General features: G+C 52.0%; 1 protein-coding gene and 2 long non-coding RNA genes across 8 annotated transcripts in view; 2 read left to right on the top strand and 1 right to left on the bottom strand.

Annotated features, from left to right (window-relative positions):
* Positions 1-1,599: 1,599 nt before the first annotated feature.
* On the top strand, positions 1,600-3,631 carry LOC140697023 (uncharacterized). Its single transcript, XR_012073853.1, has 3 exons — positions 1,600-1,980; positions 2,055-2,649; positions 3,203-3,631. It is a non-coding gene; the product is annotated as an uncharacterized lncRNA (long non-coding RNA).
* TDRD9 (tudor domain containing 9) overlaps positions 2,753-17,481 on the bottom strand; it is an 84,563-nt gene continuing 69,834 nt past the window's right edge. For 5 of the 6 annotated variants that reach the window (XM_072963831.1, XM_072963834.1, XM_072963832.1 and 2 more), the window contains 5 exons: positions 17,049-17,145; positions 13,306-13,444; positions 9,936-10,054; positions 4,787-4,859; positions 2,753-3,513 (listed from right to left, as the gene is read on the bottom strand). In XM_072963831.1, the coding sequence (XP_072819932.1) occupies positions 3,412-3,513; positions 4,787-4,859; positions 9,936-10,054; positions 13,306-13,444; positions 17,049-17,145 (530 nt within the window). In that variant the 3' untranslated portion in view covers positions 2,753-3,411. Of the gene's footprint in view, positions 3,514-4,786; positions 4,860-8,881; positions 9,113-9,935; positions 10,055-13,305; positions 13,445-17,048; positions 17,146-17,481 lie in introns of those variants that run through there. The other variant, XR_012073852.1, reaches the window with a different exon arrangement.
* LOC140697024 (uncharacterized) lies at positions 4,404-8,702 on the top strand. The gene is made up of 2 exons (XR_012073854.1): positions 4,404-4,533; positions 5,211-8,702. It is a non-coding gene; the product is annotated as an uncharacterized lncRNA (long non-coding RNA).

Raw genomic sequence — 17,481 nt, 5'->3', positions numbered from 1 at the left:
AGGGCTGGAGAAGAACACAGCATCCTAACACAAACCAGAAGAGAGCTGCAGCACCCGTGCTAACTTTAGGCACGGAGCCTTGAGACGGAGGAGACGATTTAGGATGAAGGAGCACGTTCGACGATGAAAAAGATCAGTCCTCCAAGAAGACGTAGCCAGGGTTAACATGCACGCGCCTAACGACAACAGTGTCAAAACCCCTGTGACCAAGACTAAGAAGACTTAGGAGAAACAGACTCGTCACATGTAAGGCTGGAGACGTCAACGTCCTCCCACCACCAGCAGGATCCGGCCAGTGGAGAGTCAGTAAAGGCCCCGTCAATCAACTGGATTTAACTGGCACCTCACAGAACACTTCACCCAACAGCAGCAGAGCACACATTTTTTTCACGCTCACACACAACGTTCACCACAATGGACTGTATTCTGAGACATAAAACACACCTTAACACGTTTAACAGAACTCTCAGAGCACAGGGATATTACACCAGAGGTCAACAGCAAAGACAGCTGGGAAACCCCACAGTATGTGGAGATCAAACAGCACGTTTCTAAATAACATGAGCCAAATGACAAAATTCAAGAGAAATTGAAAGTATTTTGAACTAAATGAAAATTAAAACACAACTTACCAAAATACGTGGCACGTGGCACAATTTACAGCACTGAAACACTTACGCTAGAAAGAAGAGAGTTCCAACATCAATCCTGTAAGCCTCCACTTGGAGAAGCTAGAGAAGAGCAACAAACCCACGAGCAGAAAGCGCAGAGAAAAGAGGATCAGAGCAGCAAGTACGAGACGGGCAAAAGCAGAGAACACTCGTGCGGGCGGTTCTCTGAAAAGATCGGTGAAACTGGCAACTCTAGCCAGGCTAACCAAGGAAAAGCAACAAACGTAACCGCCGCTGATGCCACGGCATTAAAAGTAACAGAGGAGTATTAGCGACTCACGCGCTCGCTCGCAGCCCTCTGCGAGCCCTCCCTCCGCCTGACTCGGAGAAGCCTGCTTCTGCCTCACCTCCTCAGCATTCCTGCTCCGGCCTCGGGGGCCTCTCAGCTGGTCCCCAAGTACGCCAGGCACGTGCTGCGTCCTCAGGGCCCCGGCATTTTCCTCTGTCCAGAACACCTGCTCCCCAGATACCCCCCGGCCAGACACCTGCCTGCCGCGCCCAGAAAGGCTTTCCGCGGCGGCTGCCCCGCCCTCGCGCGCGCCCGCTTGTTTCCGTAAGTAGCGTTTCGCCGGACACAGCCCGCCTCATCGCCCGCGGACCACCTCAGCTGCTTCCGCGCTGCCGCGGCCTTCACGCGGAGCCAGCGCAGCCTGCCCGCCCCCTGCTCGCTCTGCGCTCTCACAGCTCTCCCCGCGGCCTGGCTAGCCGTCCGTCCTCCGCCTCTGCCCACTGTGACGCCAGCCCCGCCGGGACCGGGAAACCGGGCACACCTCGCTCCCAGAGGGTCGTCGGTGTCCGGAAGCCTGGGCCCCGGGGCCCGCCGCGCGGATGCTGCTCGGCAAACACCCGCTGAACGCCCGCGCGGGCGGGGAGGGGCGGCCGCCGCGGGGCGAGCCGGGCGGCGGGCGGGGCGGGCGGAGGCCGACTGGCCACGCCCCTCTGGCGCCTCCTCGTCGTACCACGTGCACGCGACTACCAAGACCAGAAGTCACCTCCTGAGAAGTGTGGCTAGGGGATGACCCACGTGGAAAGCAAGGCAACTGCCCTCTGAGCTAAAGTTGTGTGGAAGGAGATGCGCTCAGATACACACCTGCTTTGGGAGAAAACGCGGTTTACAACGCCAGCGGGACGAAGGACGGCGAGCGACTGAGGCCGCAGCACCGCCGCGGCGGCGGCACCGCGGGCGCGGGACGAGCGCGCGTGAGGAGCGCAGCCTTCACCACCCGAGCCGCAACTAGCGACTGAGGCGCAAATCATGAAAAAGCACAATGCACTTAAGCAACATGGAGGCGATTTCAGAAGAAAAAAGGTAAGAGTTACAACAGTTTCCTTTGAGGGTTAGAAACAAATTTAAAAACTGGGTCTCTTTTTTCTTTTTACAAGCCTCGGGTGCTACTTGGGCCGATTTAACTTTTAACCATCCGCGTAACTGACTAAGAAGTAGCCAGCGGAGAGCTCAGGTCAGCCCGCGCGGCCACTCCCACGCCGTGCACACACCCGCAGAGCAGAGCAGACAGCAGGGTCCAAACACCCTGCTGCTTTTCTCAAGACGCCCGTCTGAAAAGGCAGGTGAGAGCTTCGCCTTAAAGCTGAGCAGGGGGCCTGCGCTGCCGGCTTGGCGGCACCGCCTCCTGTCTACGCTGGACCGCTTTTGCCCAGAGCTGCCCCGAGAAGCAGCCGAGCGAGGCGGGCACACGGGAGCGGAGGTCGGTGCACAGAAGGTCGGACGGACGCACACGCATCGCCGGCTTCCCCACCCGGCTGCCCCGCAGAAGCCCGCACGGCACCGGGCCTGCCCAGCGGACGGCGGCCCCCAGACCCGGCGGCTGCCCGGTCCTCTCCGGGAGCTCCGGCCGTGTCCCCCCGTGCGGACCGCAGGCGCGTGCTCTCCGGCCTCCTCGCAGGCCCCCACCTGTCCAGGGACCCGCCCCGGTCCCTCCACTTGCCTGCCGCTGTCGCCCTCCGCACTGCTCTTCCGGTGAGACGCTGTCTGACAAAAGTTCTCTTAGAAAAAAGTCTCCATTCCTTTATCAGTTTTATCAATTCCAAATTTTTAGAATGAAACATACTTTAATCTCCTCTGTCATAAACAAACTTAGTTTCATGCTTTTATTGTTTTAACATAGATATACTAGTGGCCAGATAATCTCTAATTTCCAAAATGTGTACCAAGAATTGAAACTTAAGTGAAAATCTAAAACATACAAAAATGAAGTAGTTTTAACCAAAAGTAGGTATCTTCCCCCATGGAAAAAAAGTTAGAAAATGCAACATGGTTTTTGAAAAATAGAAACAAACAAACAAAAAAACCAGGGCTTTTCCCTTGGGCTAAACTGGGAGCCCTAGTTTTTCCTGTACCCCAGGTTTAAGTCACTGTAACAAAATAGAACATACAAGCACACTCTGGAACCTTACATGGACATTAGCTACCTTAAGAAATTTACAGCAAAATATAGCTCTTTTTCCAAACAAAATCTTCTTTCAGAATAATTTTTCCCGAAATGTTTAATACAGTGATTTTCTGTTTCTAGAAAAGACCAGGCTTTCCAATCCTTCCCACCTGAACAGAAACACCACTCTCTGGCCACCAGCCAAAGAGAAGAGGGGCCAGGACAGAGAAGGCCTTTCAGACACAGCAGACAGACCATGACGCTCAGATCAGAGGAAGGCAGGTGGTGGATGGAGCCTTTATCGGCCTCCGAGCGTCCCCAGGAGGAGCTAGACCACCACCGCAGCACATCTAGGTACTGAGGACAATGAGTTTGTGCAGCTGGTAGAGGAAGGTGTTCTTGCTTCTGCTGCTCGCCCTGTCAGCCTGCTCCATGACCAGCTTCGGATCAACCTAGTGGGGCAGAGAAAAGGGCCAGTCAGGCTCTGCAGAGGGGCTTTTCTAGACAAAAAGTAAAATAAATAAAATTCTACACACACATATACAGAGACAAATAAAACAGCAGAAAGTACTCTTTCAGTTTTCCAAGAATATTTATAGAATGCTTCTCTGTTCTCCCAGCATTTAATACTCTGTAGCTGCTAATTCACCTTTGATAACATGGTCATCTTGACTCGGAAATCTCCTTCCTGTGTAAATGTGAACAGGAGCTTCAGGCGCACTGAAAGCATGTATGTTTTCTAAACACATCAACCTCACAGCTGGAATTCTGCTTTCAAATTAAGTCCCACCGTTGGCTTCAAACCCCTCTACCAAGTCTGCGGGAGAGCCGAGTCTGTGCATTGCCCTAGAGGCCGGGGCAGAGCTCGGCCAGAGCTGGTTCCAGTGATGGGTCCTCGGGGCTCTCAGGAGGGAAGCGGTCGTGGAGCACATGGAGGGGGATACCCTGCAGCAGAAGTGACTCTCGGGCTCAGGTGCGAAAACCCTGTCTCCGGGGCCATCTTCTCACTTCCACTGCCAAAGGGACGAGGAACTAGTGCCCCAGCTGGTTTGTTTATAAAGACATCCTGACTCTGGGGTTAAAGCTTAGAATTCCTCCCTGAGTTCCTTTCCCTGAAATCACATTTTACTCTATTTTTTAAACCTTAGAGATAGGTAGGGCCCTTCCCTACTTCACAACTGCTGTGGACTGAACTGTGTCCCCCAGAGTCACACACTGAAGAGCAAATCCCCACCATGATGGTCTTCAGGGGCGGGGCCTCTGGGAGGTCACTGCGGTTAGAGGTCACGAGGGAGGCATTCATGACAGGGTTCGTGCCTGATGATAAGAGACACCAGGGAGCTCGTCCCCACTCCCTCTGCCACATGAGGACCCCATGGGAAGGTGGAGGGCTCCCAGCCAGAGGACAGCCCTCACCGGACCCGAGCCACACTGGCACCCCAATCTCTGCTGTGTGAGCCACCCAGGCAATGGTACGTTGCAAACTAAGACAACCACCAATGTACCTAAAAGCTCATCCAGACACTCGCACCTGTTTTATCTAAAATGAATGGATACAAGCCGCCTGTGGGGTCTGTGACATCGCCCCCTTAACCAACAGAACCACCTCTCTGCCACCAGTCTCTTTCCGCTCTCCCGGCAGCCTCCACCGGCCCTTTTCTGAAGCCCCCGAGTTCACGGCGCACCTGTTCCCTTCGGTCCTGGTGGCAGGCTGCTCTCACTCACCTGATTCCACTCATACGGCTTTTCATGCCACTTAGGGACAATTCTCTCTCTTGGTTTCAACTGACAGAACAAACTAAAATTTAAAGAAAGAGAGTTTAAGTTATCTTAATTATATATTAGTAATTGAAAACACTACTGTGGTTTTTAAAAAGAATTTTAAATCCTACATACTGTCCCTCAGAATTCTAACTCCAGTAAGTTTTTCAAAGGTCAAAATTTATGTAGTTATTTTCAGAGACTATTTTAATCCACTAAACATTCAAAAACAGAAAAAAATGGAGCAGAGCGGGTCTATAAGCCCCACGCTGTCCTGGGTGCTGGCTCAGTGACCCATGGACACTGCCCCACAACCACACTTCGCTGCATCACTTAGCCAGGTTCTGGGAAATCTAACAAGATCTTTTTCTATCACTTACTCATACAGGAGAAGCTGGAAATACTATCAGCATAAAGAGGCAGAGACAGAGAATTCTAGTAACGAGAGAGTGAAGAAGTCCGCACGTCGTCTTGCACCTCCGCCCCAAACAACTAGAAAACTAAACAAAACTGTCCAAAAAGCCCATCTGAAGGCTCAGGATATTAACCAAAATCAGACAAGTTCAGAAGCATTCATTCAGGAAAAACTGCTGACCTCCAGGGAAGGACAGCGGAGTCTGGATTCTTGCTCGCGGCTACGCTCACCACCACTCACGCCCACCGTGCGGGCTTCAACCTGGCCCCCCAGTGTCCCAGGGCCAGGCTGGCCATGCAGACAACACCTTCACTGCCAGGCTGAGTTTACTTGACTTGGACTAGAGGGTAAAAGCCCTCATGCCTGGCAGCACTGTCAGTAAAAACGGCAAACTCAGCAGGCAATAAAGAGAGAAAGCTCACAGCTCTGCGAGCCTTCGGCCATGGCCCGCCCGCGGCCAGCAGCAGATGGAAGGACAATCCGGAAACGCAAGACGGAGAGCCTGGAAGTGAGGGTACCACGGAGGCTGGGAGGCTGGGAGGGCTCTCCACACGGCCCTGGCGGACTGGAGGGAAAGCCCTGGTGAAAAATAAGAGCCAGGGAAGAGTTCAAAATTGCCTGAACTCAAGAAGAAGAGCAAATTAAACCCAAGGTAATCTGAAGTAAGGGAATAGTAATTCTAAGCGTGAACATCAACGAAACCGAAAAAGGATAAACACTGGGCGGGGAAGGAAATGAACAAAACAAACGTTAGTTGATAAACTTTAGCTAAGCTAACCACGAAGAAAGAGAAGAGATACACATGATTAAAATCTGAAGCAAAAAAAAAAGGGGGGGGGCCATAACTACGAACCGTACAGAAGAGAAAAGAATTATAAAAAGATTCTGAACAACTTTATGCCAATAAATTAGTCCATTTAAATGAAATGAGCAAATTTCTGGAAAGACACAAATTACCAAAACTGACTTAAAAAGAAACAGAAAATCTTACTAGACCTAAAACACAGGAAATTGCATCTGTAATTTAAAATCTCCCCACAAAGAGAAGTTCCAAGCTCAAATGGCTTCACTGGTAAATTCCATCAAATACACAGGCTCCTTCAGAAAGTAACACGAGATGCTCCCTAACTCACGCTACGAGGCCAGCATGCCTGACACCGACGCAACAGAGACATCACGAGAGAACCAGAACCCAGTAACCCTCGTGAACACAGATGGGAAACTCTTAGCAAAAACACATAGCAAGCAAGTTCATAAAAAGAATTACATCGCATGTGGTGTTCATCCCAGGAACACAAGGTTAGTGTTAACGCCTGAGAAGCGACTGATACGCCACCATGAATCGGGTAAGAGAAGAGAGAAAGGAAAGGCACGGTCATCCCCCAGACGCAGGGAGAGCGCTTGGCGGGACGCAACCCCTCTCCTGGTAGAGCTCCCGGCAAACCAGGGCCGAAAGGGACCCCTTCGGCCCGACAGAGAGCCTCTGCAAGCACCCCAGCTCCCACCACACTCAGCGGTGAGGGCTGAGCGCCTGCTCTGTAGCACTGGGAACAAGGCAGGCAGAGGCTCTCACCACTGCGCTCTCACCGCTGCTACCCAGCTCAGTTCCAGCCAGCGTAGAACAACAAGAAAAAGGAATTCGGGGCATACAGATTGGAAAGGAAGGAGTAAAACTCTCTCCCACAGATGTGACCCTGAATGCAGGAATTTCTAAAGAACCCACACAACCACCAGCACTAACGAGCGGGCGTAACAGGCTGCAGGGTAAGAGACCAGCACGTAAAAAGCACTTGTTCGTTTCCAGTAACGCACAACCTAAAAGTTAAGAAGACAATTTAGCTCACAGTAGCATCAATAAAGACTAAAATATTTAGAAATAATTTAATAAAAGTGCAAGATTTGCACCCTGGAAGCCATAAAAAAGCGTTAAAGAGAAATTACAGGATACTTGACAGACACTCTGTTTCCATGGACTGGACAAGTCAATGCTGTTAAGATGGCAGTTCTTCTCAAACTGACCTACAGATTCAATACAATCCCTATCCCCGGTTCTTGCAAGTCTTGTCAGAGACACTGACAAGCCGATCCTAAATTTATACGGAAAAGGATCTAGAACAGTAAAAACAATTTCAGAGAACAAAATCTGAGGACTGACACCCTCCATTTGAAGACTTACTATCAAAGACAGACATAAATCAACAGAACAAAATAGGAAGCCCAGAAATAAGCCTTTACACTTACTGCCAATGACTTCTGACAGGTGCCAAGGCAATTCAACGGGGGAAAGGCAGCTCTTCAGAAAATGATGTTGTAACACCTGGATGTTCATATGTGAAAAAAAGTGAACTTAAGACTCTTGCATCTCACACCATCCACAAATGTCATCTCAGAATGGATCAAAGACGTAAATACAAGAAGGAAATATAAGAGTTAGAGGAAAACAGAGGAGAAAACGTTTGTGACCTTGTTTAGCAAAGATTTTTCAAATTTAACACCAAAAGCATAATCCATTCAAGAAAGACAGATAGAGGAGACATCATCCAAATTAGAAACGTGTGTTCTTCAGAAGATGTCATTAAGAAAATGAAAAGACAAGCAAGAAGACATGGAAAATGTCTGCAAGTTACATATTCATAAGAGACTTAGCTAGAATTTATAAAGAATTTCCACAACTCAGTAATAAGATGACAACCCAATTAAAAAACCAGGCAAAGGTGTATGAGAAAAGGTGTACGACTGGTTAATGAGGAGATAAAAAGATGCTCCGTATCATCAGCCCTTAAAGGATGCAAAGTAAAACCACACTGAGGTACTGCCATAATTCCACCAGACTGACAATGAAGAGCGCACTGGCAATGCCAGTGCCGGCAAAGAGGTGCAGAAACTGGGACTGTCACAAGTTGCCGGTGGGGCTATAATGTGGGAATCACTTTGGGAAAGTCTGTCCATTTCTTAAAAAATTAACATAAACTTACTACACAACCTACCAGTTCCACTTCTACACATCTGCCCAAGAGGGAAGAGAATATATGTTCACACACAGACTTCACATGGCTTTTTATAGTAGCATTATTCACAACAGCCAAATACTGGAAACAACCCAAATATCTCATCAACTGGTGAATGGATATACAAAACATGGCAGGTACAAACAGTGGAGTATTATTCAGTCATTAAAAAGAAAAAACCATGTTACAACATGGAGGAACCTCAAACATATTATGCAAAACAAAAGCAGCCAGATTTGTTGAAGAAAACACTAAGCTATGTATGTAAAACTCTCAGAGAAGGCCTGTCTAGAGAGACGAAAAGCGGGTCAGTGGTTGCCTGGAATTGGGGGTGGGAACAGGAGTTGCTTACAAATGGGCAGGAAGAACTTACGTTTTTAAAAACAGCTTCAATGAGGTATAATTTATATACCAGAAATTAATTAAAGGACACAACTTAATAATCTTGGTAAATTTACACAGTGTGTAACTATCTCTATGATTCAGTTTTAAAATATTTACAAGTGAACTTGCAGGGATGATAGAAATACTGTAAAACTGAGATGTGGTGATGGTTAGCACAACTCTACAAACTTACTGAACTGCCACCCAAATCCCCTGCCCCGGCTACGACCTAACCACTCGGGACGCAGTCACCTCGCTGGGCGGGGCTGTGAGGAGAAGCAGCGGAGCAGCAGGTCACGGTCCTGCGCTGCCAGGCACAGCTGTGCAAGAACGGGCAGCATCTGGCATCTCGTTGACTTTCCGCTCCTTCCCATATGCATTTTGGGTGGATTTCTTTTAGTTTTAGAAGCACTTTCAATGTTTTTATAACATGGTTTCCATCCAAGTGCAGGTCACTTGGCGCATTCACTGTGTGCGAACATACTTTACGTGTGTTAATATCAACACAAAGTTCGCGTAAAAATATTTTTACGTAAAAAATGAAGAGAGAAAACGAAAATCAGCCTTTCTCACAGTCACTAAGGCAGCTCTGTATATTTAATCCCTCTCTCACCCTCTCTCACACAGCTCTCCTCCTGGCAGCACAGGACACTGTTCTAGGCAAGGAAGGAGTTGCCACTGGCCTGGGAGGGCGGTGAGACAGGGTGCAGGGCCGCACACGCCGGGAGCCTTCTAGCTTGCTCCTCCACGACCCCATCTACTCTCCTCGGCCTCCTCTACCCGTCCAGGCTGACCTGGGCTCGTGGGCTGCACCAACAAGGCCCCTGTCCTAGGGAGCCCGGCGAGTGGTGGGTGTGGGGCAGGATGCTTATCACCAGACCACCTTCCTGGGGGAAGCTTAGTAGAGGGGCCAGGTCCCAGCAGGTGGTCCTCTCCACACATCCCCCACCCCAGGCCCCACTGCCTCCTTTGGCCCAAGGTACCCACTGTTACCTGTGGGCACTGCACGGCCCACCGCAGTTTCCCTCTGCCCTGCCTGTGCTGTTTGAAAGGGTCTCTCTACTACATTTTCCTCAAATCACCCACGCTGCACGTGCCCACTGTGTCCTGTTGGACGCGGACACCCAGGACAGAGCTGGCTGCTCTCCCATGAGCTGCTGCCTCCTGGATGCTGCCTCCAGCACTGGAACCCCACTCCAGATGCCCCATTCGGCACGTCACACACAGCTCAGAGCACTCACAGTCCAGACAGCTAAAGCAGCCGACCGCAAGGAAGGTGGGAAACCCATGTCATCACTCAGCTCACCCCAGAAGTTTCTGACGCGCATCATCCTGTAACTGTGCGATCCCTTCAGGCCCAAGATGCTTGGGTCCGTGTGGTCCGTCGCATACCAGCCTGTTAACAGCGGCTCTGAGAATATTAACCTGTAAATGACAACACAAGTACTCATGCTTCCACCGTAACTGAATTTCATTCCACGTATCGTTACTTCATATTCGTATGATTATTTATCATCAGTAGGGTTTCCAGAGCAAATTATTAAAACGACACAAATAACAGCAATAACCACTATCATAACTTAAGAAGCAGTAACAACAGAAAAAACACAATTCAGCAAGAAAGGTCCAGACTTTTCAGCATAAGCACATTTTTTAAACTATTACATTTTAAAGTAGAGGTTTAACTGATGGGTTACACAGTTCAAAACCTACTTGTGTCACACAGCAAGGAAGCCCTCTGCATCTGTGGATTCAATCAAGCCTGGACCAGACAATTCAGGAAAAAATCCCAGAAGTTGCGAAAAAGCAGAACTTGAATTTGCCACGCGCTGGCAACTATTCGTACAGCATTTCCACTGTATTAGGCACTACAAGTGACCTAGACACGATTTAAAACACATGGGAGGGTGTGCACAGGTCACATGCACACACTGCACCACCTTTTATAAGGGACTTGAGCGCCTGGGGACCCTGGAACCAGCCCCCATGGGTGCCGAGGGATGACCACATGCTCCCCCCACTCCGTGTTTTCAGCCGAGGCGAAACTAGTGTGAAGCGAGGTGCTAGCACCAGGCGTGCGGCAGAGCAGCTCAATACTTGTGCACACTGCAAAGTGATCACCCCATGAGTCCGGGGACCATCCGCCCCTGCATAACTGGCCCCCTTCACCCTCTGACCCCTGCGGCCCTGCTGTCACTCGTTCGTGTGGCCCATTGAACCCTGAGGAGTGTCGCCCCCACGGGCACAGCACCCATTTCCTTACCTGCCCCTGTCGGGGGTTCTCATAAACCCTCCAATTGGGGTAGTCCGAGCTCCCGGCAGAACCCCACCCGCCCCCGGGAACGCCTGTCACAGCCGAGAGGCCGACTTTGGTGCACGGCTATGCACTGGACTCCAGCTCGATGGGAACCTGGCGGCTCTCCTCCGCATCCTCTTTCTGTTCCTGGGCCGGACACAGGCACCACACTGCACCCACTGTCACCTCCCCCCGGTCTCCTCTGGGCCAGGACAGTTTCTCAGCCTTTTCTTGTCTTTCTGTCCTGGACAGTTCTGAGGAGTTGTAGTCAGGTGTTCTACAGGATGCCCCCGTCTGGGCTGGTGCGACACTTTCCTCATGATTAGACTGGGGTGGCAAAGTCGGGGGAGAGCCCCTGAGGGGAGCCTTCTCAGCATCTCCCACTGGGGTGTGTGTGCAGTCATCACGACAAGTCACCTCGCTGCGCAGGGTCTGCCAGGCTCAGCGGAAGCCCCTCGCTCAGGCTGGCCCACCCGCACCTGCAGGCCAGGGACAGAGGTGGCTCTGCTCCCAGGGGTGTACGGGCACTGCTGGAGCCTTGTGTGTGCAAGACCTGCCTCTTCCTCCCCTTCTGTTCATGCAAGCACTTGTTTACACCCCTGTGGACACGTGGATGATTACGTCACAAACCCACACAACAGTTACTCGTTCTGTTGCTCTAGCTGTGCCAGCTCTGGCCACTGGGAGCTCCTGCGTCCCTGTGACACGTCTTCTGAGCTCATCTTTACTTCCCGGCACCATAAGCAGCTCCAGGCTTAGTCTGTATTTCCTTTGTCCAACCCTAGAAAAAGCCACTTCTCCAAGGAGCCCTGGTTCCTTTCACTGGAAAATCCTATCAGAAACCACAACCTGGCCACTGGGTTTGTTCAGGCTGCTGGGATGTAGCCGTTCGTGGCCCTCAGAGAGCGAGGTAATACAAGTGCGTGTGTGTGACCACGTGCACGCACACCCACCCAGCTGTGCACGGACGTGCCGATAAACAGGCATTTGCACTGAACGGTGTCCCTCACTCACCGGTGCCACAGGGCCGGTTCCAGCCCACCTTCCTGGCCCACCCCCAGTGCCCAGTGCCCACGTCCAGCTACTTATTTGTCCAGCCCAGCACATCTAGCGCGGCTACAGAGGAAGGGCTTCTGTGCAGCTCTGCCTGCCTGCAGCCTTGCCAAAGCTGCTGCCCACCCTCTCAGTGCACAGTTATCCCCCGATGTGGGGGTGGGGGTGACTACATTTATGAGAGCCCCGCTCTTTCACGGGGGCAGGTCAGGGCGCTGACAAAAACCCTGACACACAGCAGCTGTGTCCTCCCCAGCCCGTGGGACTCTCTGCAGCCCACCACCCCTCCACCCGCAGGCGTCACGAATCTGGGCTCTGGCCTCTCCCAGAGGGTCACAGGAAGAGAACCACACGGTTCCCAGCCTGAGCGCGGGCCTCGCTCACGCAGCAACGTGCACGTGAGACTCACTCACGCTGCTGCGTGAATCAGCTGCCCGCTCCTTTTCATGGCCGGGCACGGATGCACCGCGGTTGGCGTCTCCTTTCCCCTGCTGAAGGGTATCTTGGTTGCTTCCGGTTTTTAGCGACTATGAATCATGAATGCTGCCACCAGTATTCACAAACAGGTTTTACGTGGGTGTAAGTTTTCCAATCTCTTGGATAAACACTTAACAGTGGGACTGCTGGGTCTTATGGTAGGTATGTGCTGAACTTTGAAGAATCTTATCTTCCAAAATAGGAGCTTCATTCGCATTCCCACCAGCATTAACAGAGTTCCTGTTGCCCCACATCCGCACTGGCAATGGTTATTTTCAGGTTTTTATTTTCTCTTTAGCCATTCTGAGAGGTTATGCAGAGGTTACGTCACTGTGATCTTAGTTTGCATTTTCCTAATGACATGATGTTGAGCGTCTTTTCATTTGCTTTTTGCCATACATATCTTAATCTAGTTGCTTATTTTATTATTGAGTTTTAAGAGTTCCTTATATATCATGGATAAAAGCTCTTTCTCAGATACATATTTGCAAATATTTCCTCCTAGTACGTAGCCTGTCTTTTCATCCTTTTAACAGGGTCTTTAGCAAAGCAAAACTTTTTAATTTCGATTAAGTCTAACCTCTCAGTTTTTCCTTTCACAGATCGTGCTTTCCGTGTTGCATCTACAAACTCCACCAAAGGAGAAAATCAGAGAGCGTAGCACTGTCAGGAAGCTACATGACACGGAACAGTGAGCAACACAGGCCAGGCAGGGAGGGCGGGCACCTCCAGGACCAGCGGGGTGAGACTCCGTCTGAAGCACCGTGTCCGACACGCGCTCTGCTAATGGGTGTCCCAGCAAACAAGGCAGAGGAGGAGCCACCACACCGCGATGAACTGCTGCTCTCACCTCCACGACGTCCTCCACACCGAGCTGCACGTCAAACGCCAGCTCTATGTCGTGCTCCGGCAGGACAGGGGCCCCTGTGGTTGGGCTCCACCCCAAACCACAGAGGACTCCAGTGTAACACTTTCCCTCTCGATCAACCCTAAATGAAAAGTTTGGAGAAAAGTTAATACTTCAAAATGGTTAAGCCACTGTTTTAATGTTAAAGGAACTGACCAATAAAAATGCCCAATAAAATCATTCAGCAACTAATTTCATTTTTGCATTTTCTCTTCCAGTTTTTATATTAGAAATAATAGAGTGTGTGTGTGTGTGTGTGTGTGTGTGTGTACAGTTGTGAAGACAGTAAGTTAAATATTTTTACTAATCCATTATTTAAGTTTCTAATTCTTACTGCAGTACATGAGACAACATAAAGAGTATTTTATCACAACTAGTCTTCCCCTACTTTTGAACTCCTTCTATGAGTTACAGGCTTATTAGGGCGAAGCACGTGTTTATGACCTGGAAAAGAAGTCTGGCACTTAGGAAAAGCTTACAAGACTTTGTGCTCCGCCTCTCGCCCTAGAACAACTACACCCACTAATGATACAAAGCCCACCGCTTCCCTCCAACCACCCTGAGTCCTGTCTTCTCCATTTCTCAGGTTTCCCACATCTGTTGGCCCCCTCCACCTCTGTGACCACCAGCCTCATCCAAACCACCGTCGCTTCCCGCCTGGACTTGCGCGATAGCTCCCTGACGGATGTCCCACACCTGCTCCTGCTTCTCCCCATGCGTTCTGCACAACAGCAGACAGTGCTGGCTTTCCAAAACCTGCCCAGCAGGCTTCCGTCCTTGCTTCAGGGCTGCCGGTGGCTTCTGCTGCATTGTCAGCAATACAACGAGCCACTGGCCTGGCCGGGCTCTGCTGGGCTCCACCGCCCTCACCCCCAGGCCTCTCTCCAGCCTAAGGAGCTCAGCTCCTCCAGCAGAAGCCCCCTCTCCCCCACCACGTCCCCCAGGGCCCTTGACCCACGAGGCCCTTCTCGTGTCCCAGGCATCAGTGTAAGTCTCAGGGTCAACAGAGAAATACAAAGTGAATGAACATTCATACGGAACACCTTTTACACAGTCGGGTAGGTTTCTTTGACTCCTAATCAACTCAGACCTTTCCCATCATCTAGGTCAACAGAATGTTGACGAAAATACTCTGGACAAAACAGTTTCCTTCTTAGCCCCAACACACAACCTCGTCCTTTTTTCACATTAATGACAATAAAAGAGAATCTCACTCTAAGAAGAGACTCAGAATTCAGACTATAAATCAGGTGCTGAGTATCTGCTTCACAGAACAGCCACCAAAATGTTCTTTAAGTAGTAAGCTCCCCTACGTTGTTTTTAACGAGTGGACTTTATTATTTCAATTTACATAAAACCTTTCCAAAACAGAAGTAATAACCAGAGGTCACCCAGATGAAGAACAACAGCGGCCCCCCCACAGCAATGAGACGCCGCGTCGCGTTGCCCGCGTCGCCGTCACCCCCGCCGCACTGACAGCCACCAAGACGCCCCCGGCTGCCCACACGAGGCAACACCGGCCCTGCAGCAAGGACCGTCCTGAAAGCCTCAGCCTTGACCTGACCCGATCCAACCTGGGGCCGCCATTCTCTGCTCAGCTGCTCAGAGTCTGAACTCAGTAAAGCAACCGCAGCACTAGGCTTCATTCTCTTCGAGGAACCCTAAGTATCGATGTGAACCTGAGAGTCACTGAGAACATGGATCTTCACCTCCTTTACAAAGCATATTTATGACTGCAAGCCTCACGGCTGGAACAAAAGCAAGCACACTCCACACAGTGCGCGGCCAAGGGCAGACGGCCACGCTGAAACAGCGCGCAGGGGAGCTGCGGCTGGCACAAGCTGACGGCTGCTACACTCGGGAGGGCTCACGGCTCCAGACACTGATGTTTACAGTTGTTAAAGCAAAAGGGGAACCTCTCCTGCAAGCTACTATTCCAGAACTCTTCACACGAGCCACACGAGGAAACACACTTCCTCAGAAGTTAAATGGTAGTCAGTCTGAAACTCGCATGTGAAGGAAGCGCTGTTCAATGCTTTGTAGCCAATGTGCACGGCGCTCATGTGCCAAGCGTGAGAAGTCTAACGAGGCGCCCCGCCTGCCCAGGCCGCCCTGGCGACGCTCCAACGCCCGCGCTAGCACTGGGCACCAGCCCCTATGGTCCCCACGCAGACACCTCTCCCTGCGCCCCTCGACCACCAGTGATCTCGGAGGTGCACGCCTGGCCCCCGCTGCCACCGCCTTCCTCCTGAACCACCTTGGCCGTCGGACTGCCGCCCACCGGGACAGGACGGCCACAGCACAGCACCAGAGACGGGCTGACACCACCGATGCGGTGGCCAGCAGCCAGGTCCAGCGGGGCGCCCGGGCGGCAGCAGGGAGGCCGCGGCTCAAAGGACACCCCTCTCTGCGAGCACACCCAGGACACTGACAGGCCCCAGGCCCAGTCAACACTGGGGAGCCACAGGAGGCCACACGCCCAGATCAAACGCCTCTCTCATCTACTCATTTCAAAAACGGTAGCTCCTGACTCCACAGGAGCGACAAAACTCACACAACTAACCAGAAGCAGAGTCTGGAAGAAAACCCACCCCCAGGCCCTGTCCTCCTTTTCTGATGATCCCGCGCTGGGCCTGAGGACTCAGAGAAACCACTCTCATGGACGTTGTCATACAAACTGTCCCGTTTTGGCTCATTCAAACTAAATGCGACAGAATGAATACAAAGTATCAGTTATGCACAAAGCAGTGCGTACTGTTGATATAAGCCTATTAAACTAATTTTTTCTAGAAAGATACTATTTAAATTTAAGTATTTCTTGAGTGTCTACCACCTAACCACCTGCACTTTGGAGATTTAAAAATAATACACTGTATTAGTCACAACCTCAAGAAGCTTATATTTAAAAGAAAAGCACCGAAGCAGGAGTTCGGTCCAGCTGGAGACGAGAAGGCCATCAGAGCAGCCAGAGGGGGAAGCGCAGGTTTACGCCCTCCATCCTCCAGGTCTCACCCTCCACGAGGAGAGGGGGCCGCAGCGGAGGACGGAGTGAGCACCCCACGCCCCTCCCATGCACAGAGGCCTCCTCAGTACGGCCAAGGCCACTTCCGCCTTGCCCACCAGGACGTGGGCTCCTAACGGCTGCACGTGACCTCCTTCCTTGCCCCGACCCCCGTGCCAAAGCCCATCAAGCCTTCGGCCGCAGTGAGTGCTCTGCACACCCTGCTGCTGAGATCAGAGCTGTGCGGAGCCGTGGCCTCCAAGGCAGGCGCCCCCGGAGCTCGCGCTGCCACGCGGCCCTCCCCACCAAGGCATCTGGAGGCCCCGTGTGATCCTGGCGCAAAGGGGAGCTGCCGACGCTTGCAGTTTGTCTTCCCACCTCACATCCATGGCCCACTGACCACGGGGTGTCCATCACCACGTGCTGACCCTGAGCCTTAATTCTGCCTCCAGTTTCACCGCTCCTGCCCCACTTTAACTCACACTCCCAAGAGGACCCTGGTAAGCTCTCTGAGCCTCTTTCTGACTAAGTCCAAGTGTGGCTCTGGGAAGGAAGTAAAGCCTCCTGGAGGCACACGAAGCACAGGAAAGGGCCAGCAGCTGATGCAGTGGACGCCGCGGGCACTTCCCCTCCAAGGTGGGGGGGCGCCGGGTCCTCCCCCACCGAGCGGGTGAGCGCGCCATACCTTAGCTCCATCACTGGCGTGAACAGCATGCTGAGGAGGGCCAGGAGGCCAGGGATGTGCGGCATCAGGGAGGTCTCCCTCAGCAGCATCGTGGACCCTGTCACATAGGCACCGGGAGAGCAGCGTCAGGGGCACGACATCCCCACCTGGACAGCACCGCCCCCCTCAGGCAGCCCTTCCCGCGTGGACATGTCCCCCAAGATGCCAGGCGGCACAGCGCTCCCCAGTGCAGCCGCAGCGCCCTGAGAGGGACCCTGTGCCTCGGCTCGCGCTCTGGCCCCTCGCCCGCTGGGACGGGCTCTGTTGGGTTACTCGTCCCCCTTTCTTCCCCCAGGCCATCGGGTCTGTCTCCGTAGGCAAGCACGACGAACGAGCGCGTGGCCAAGGCACCGCTTTACGCGTCCCTGCGCGCCAGGACCAGGGGCAGTGCCCA

This window comes from Vicugna pacos, chromosome 6, assembly GCF_048564905.1.
Source record: "Vicugna pacos chromosome 6, VicPac4, whole genome shotgun sequence".
In the NCBI taxonomy this organism is placed as follows: Eukaryota; Metazoa; Chordata; class Mammalia; order Artiodactyla; family Camelidae; genus Vicugna; species Vicugna pacos.
Note: the sequence above shows the minus strand (reverse complement) of the source record. Positions and strands in the feature narration are given on the sequence as shown.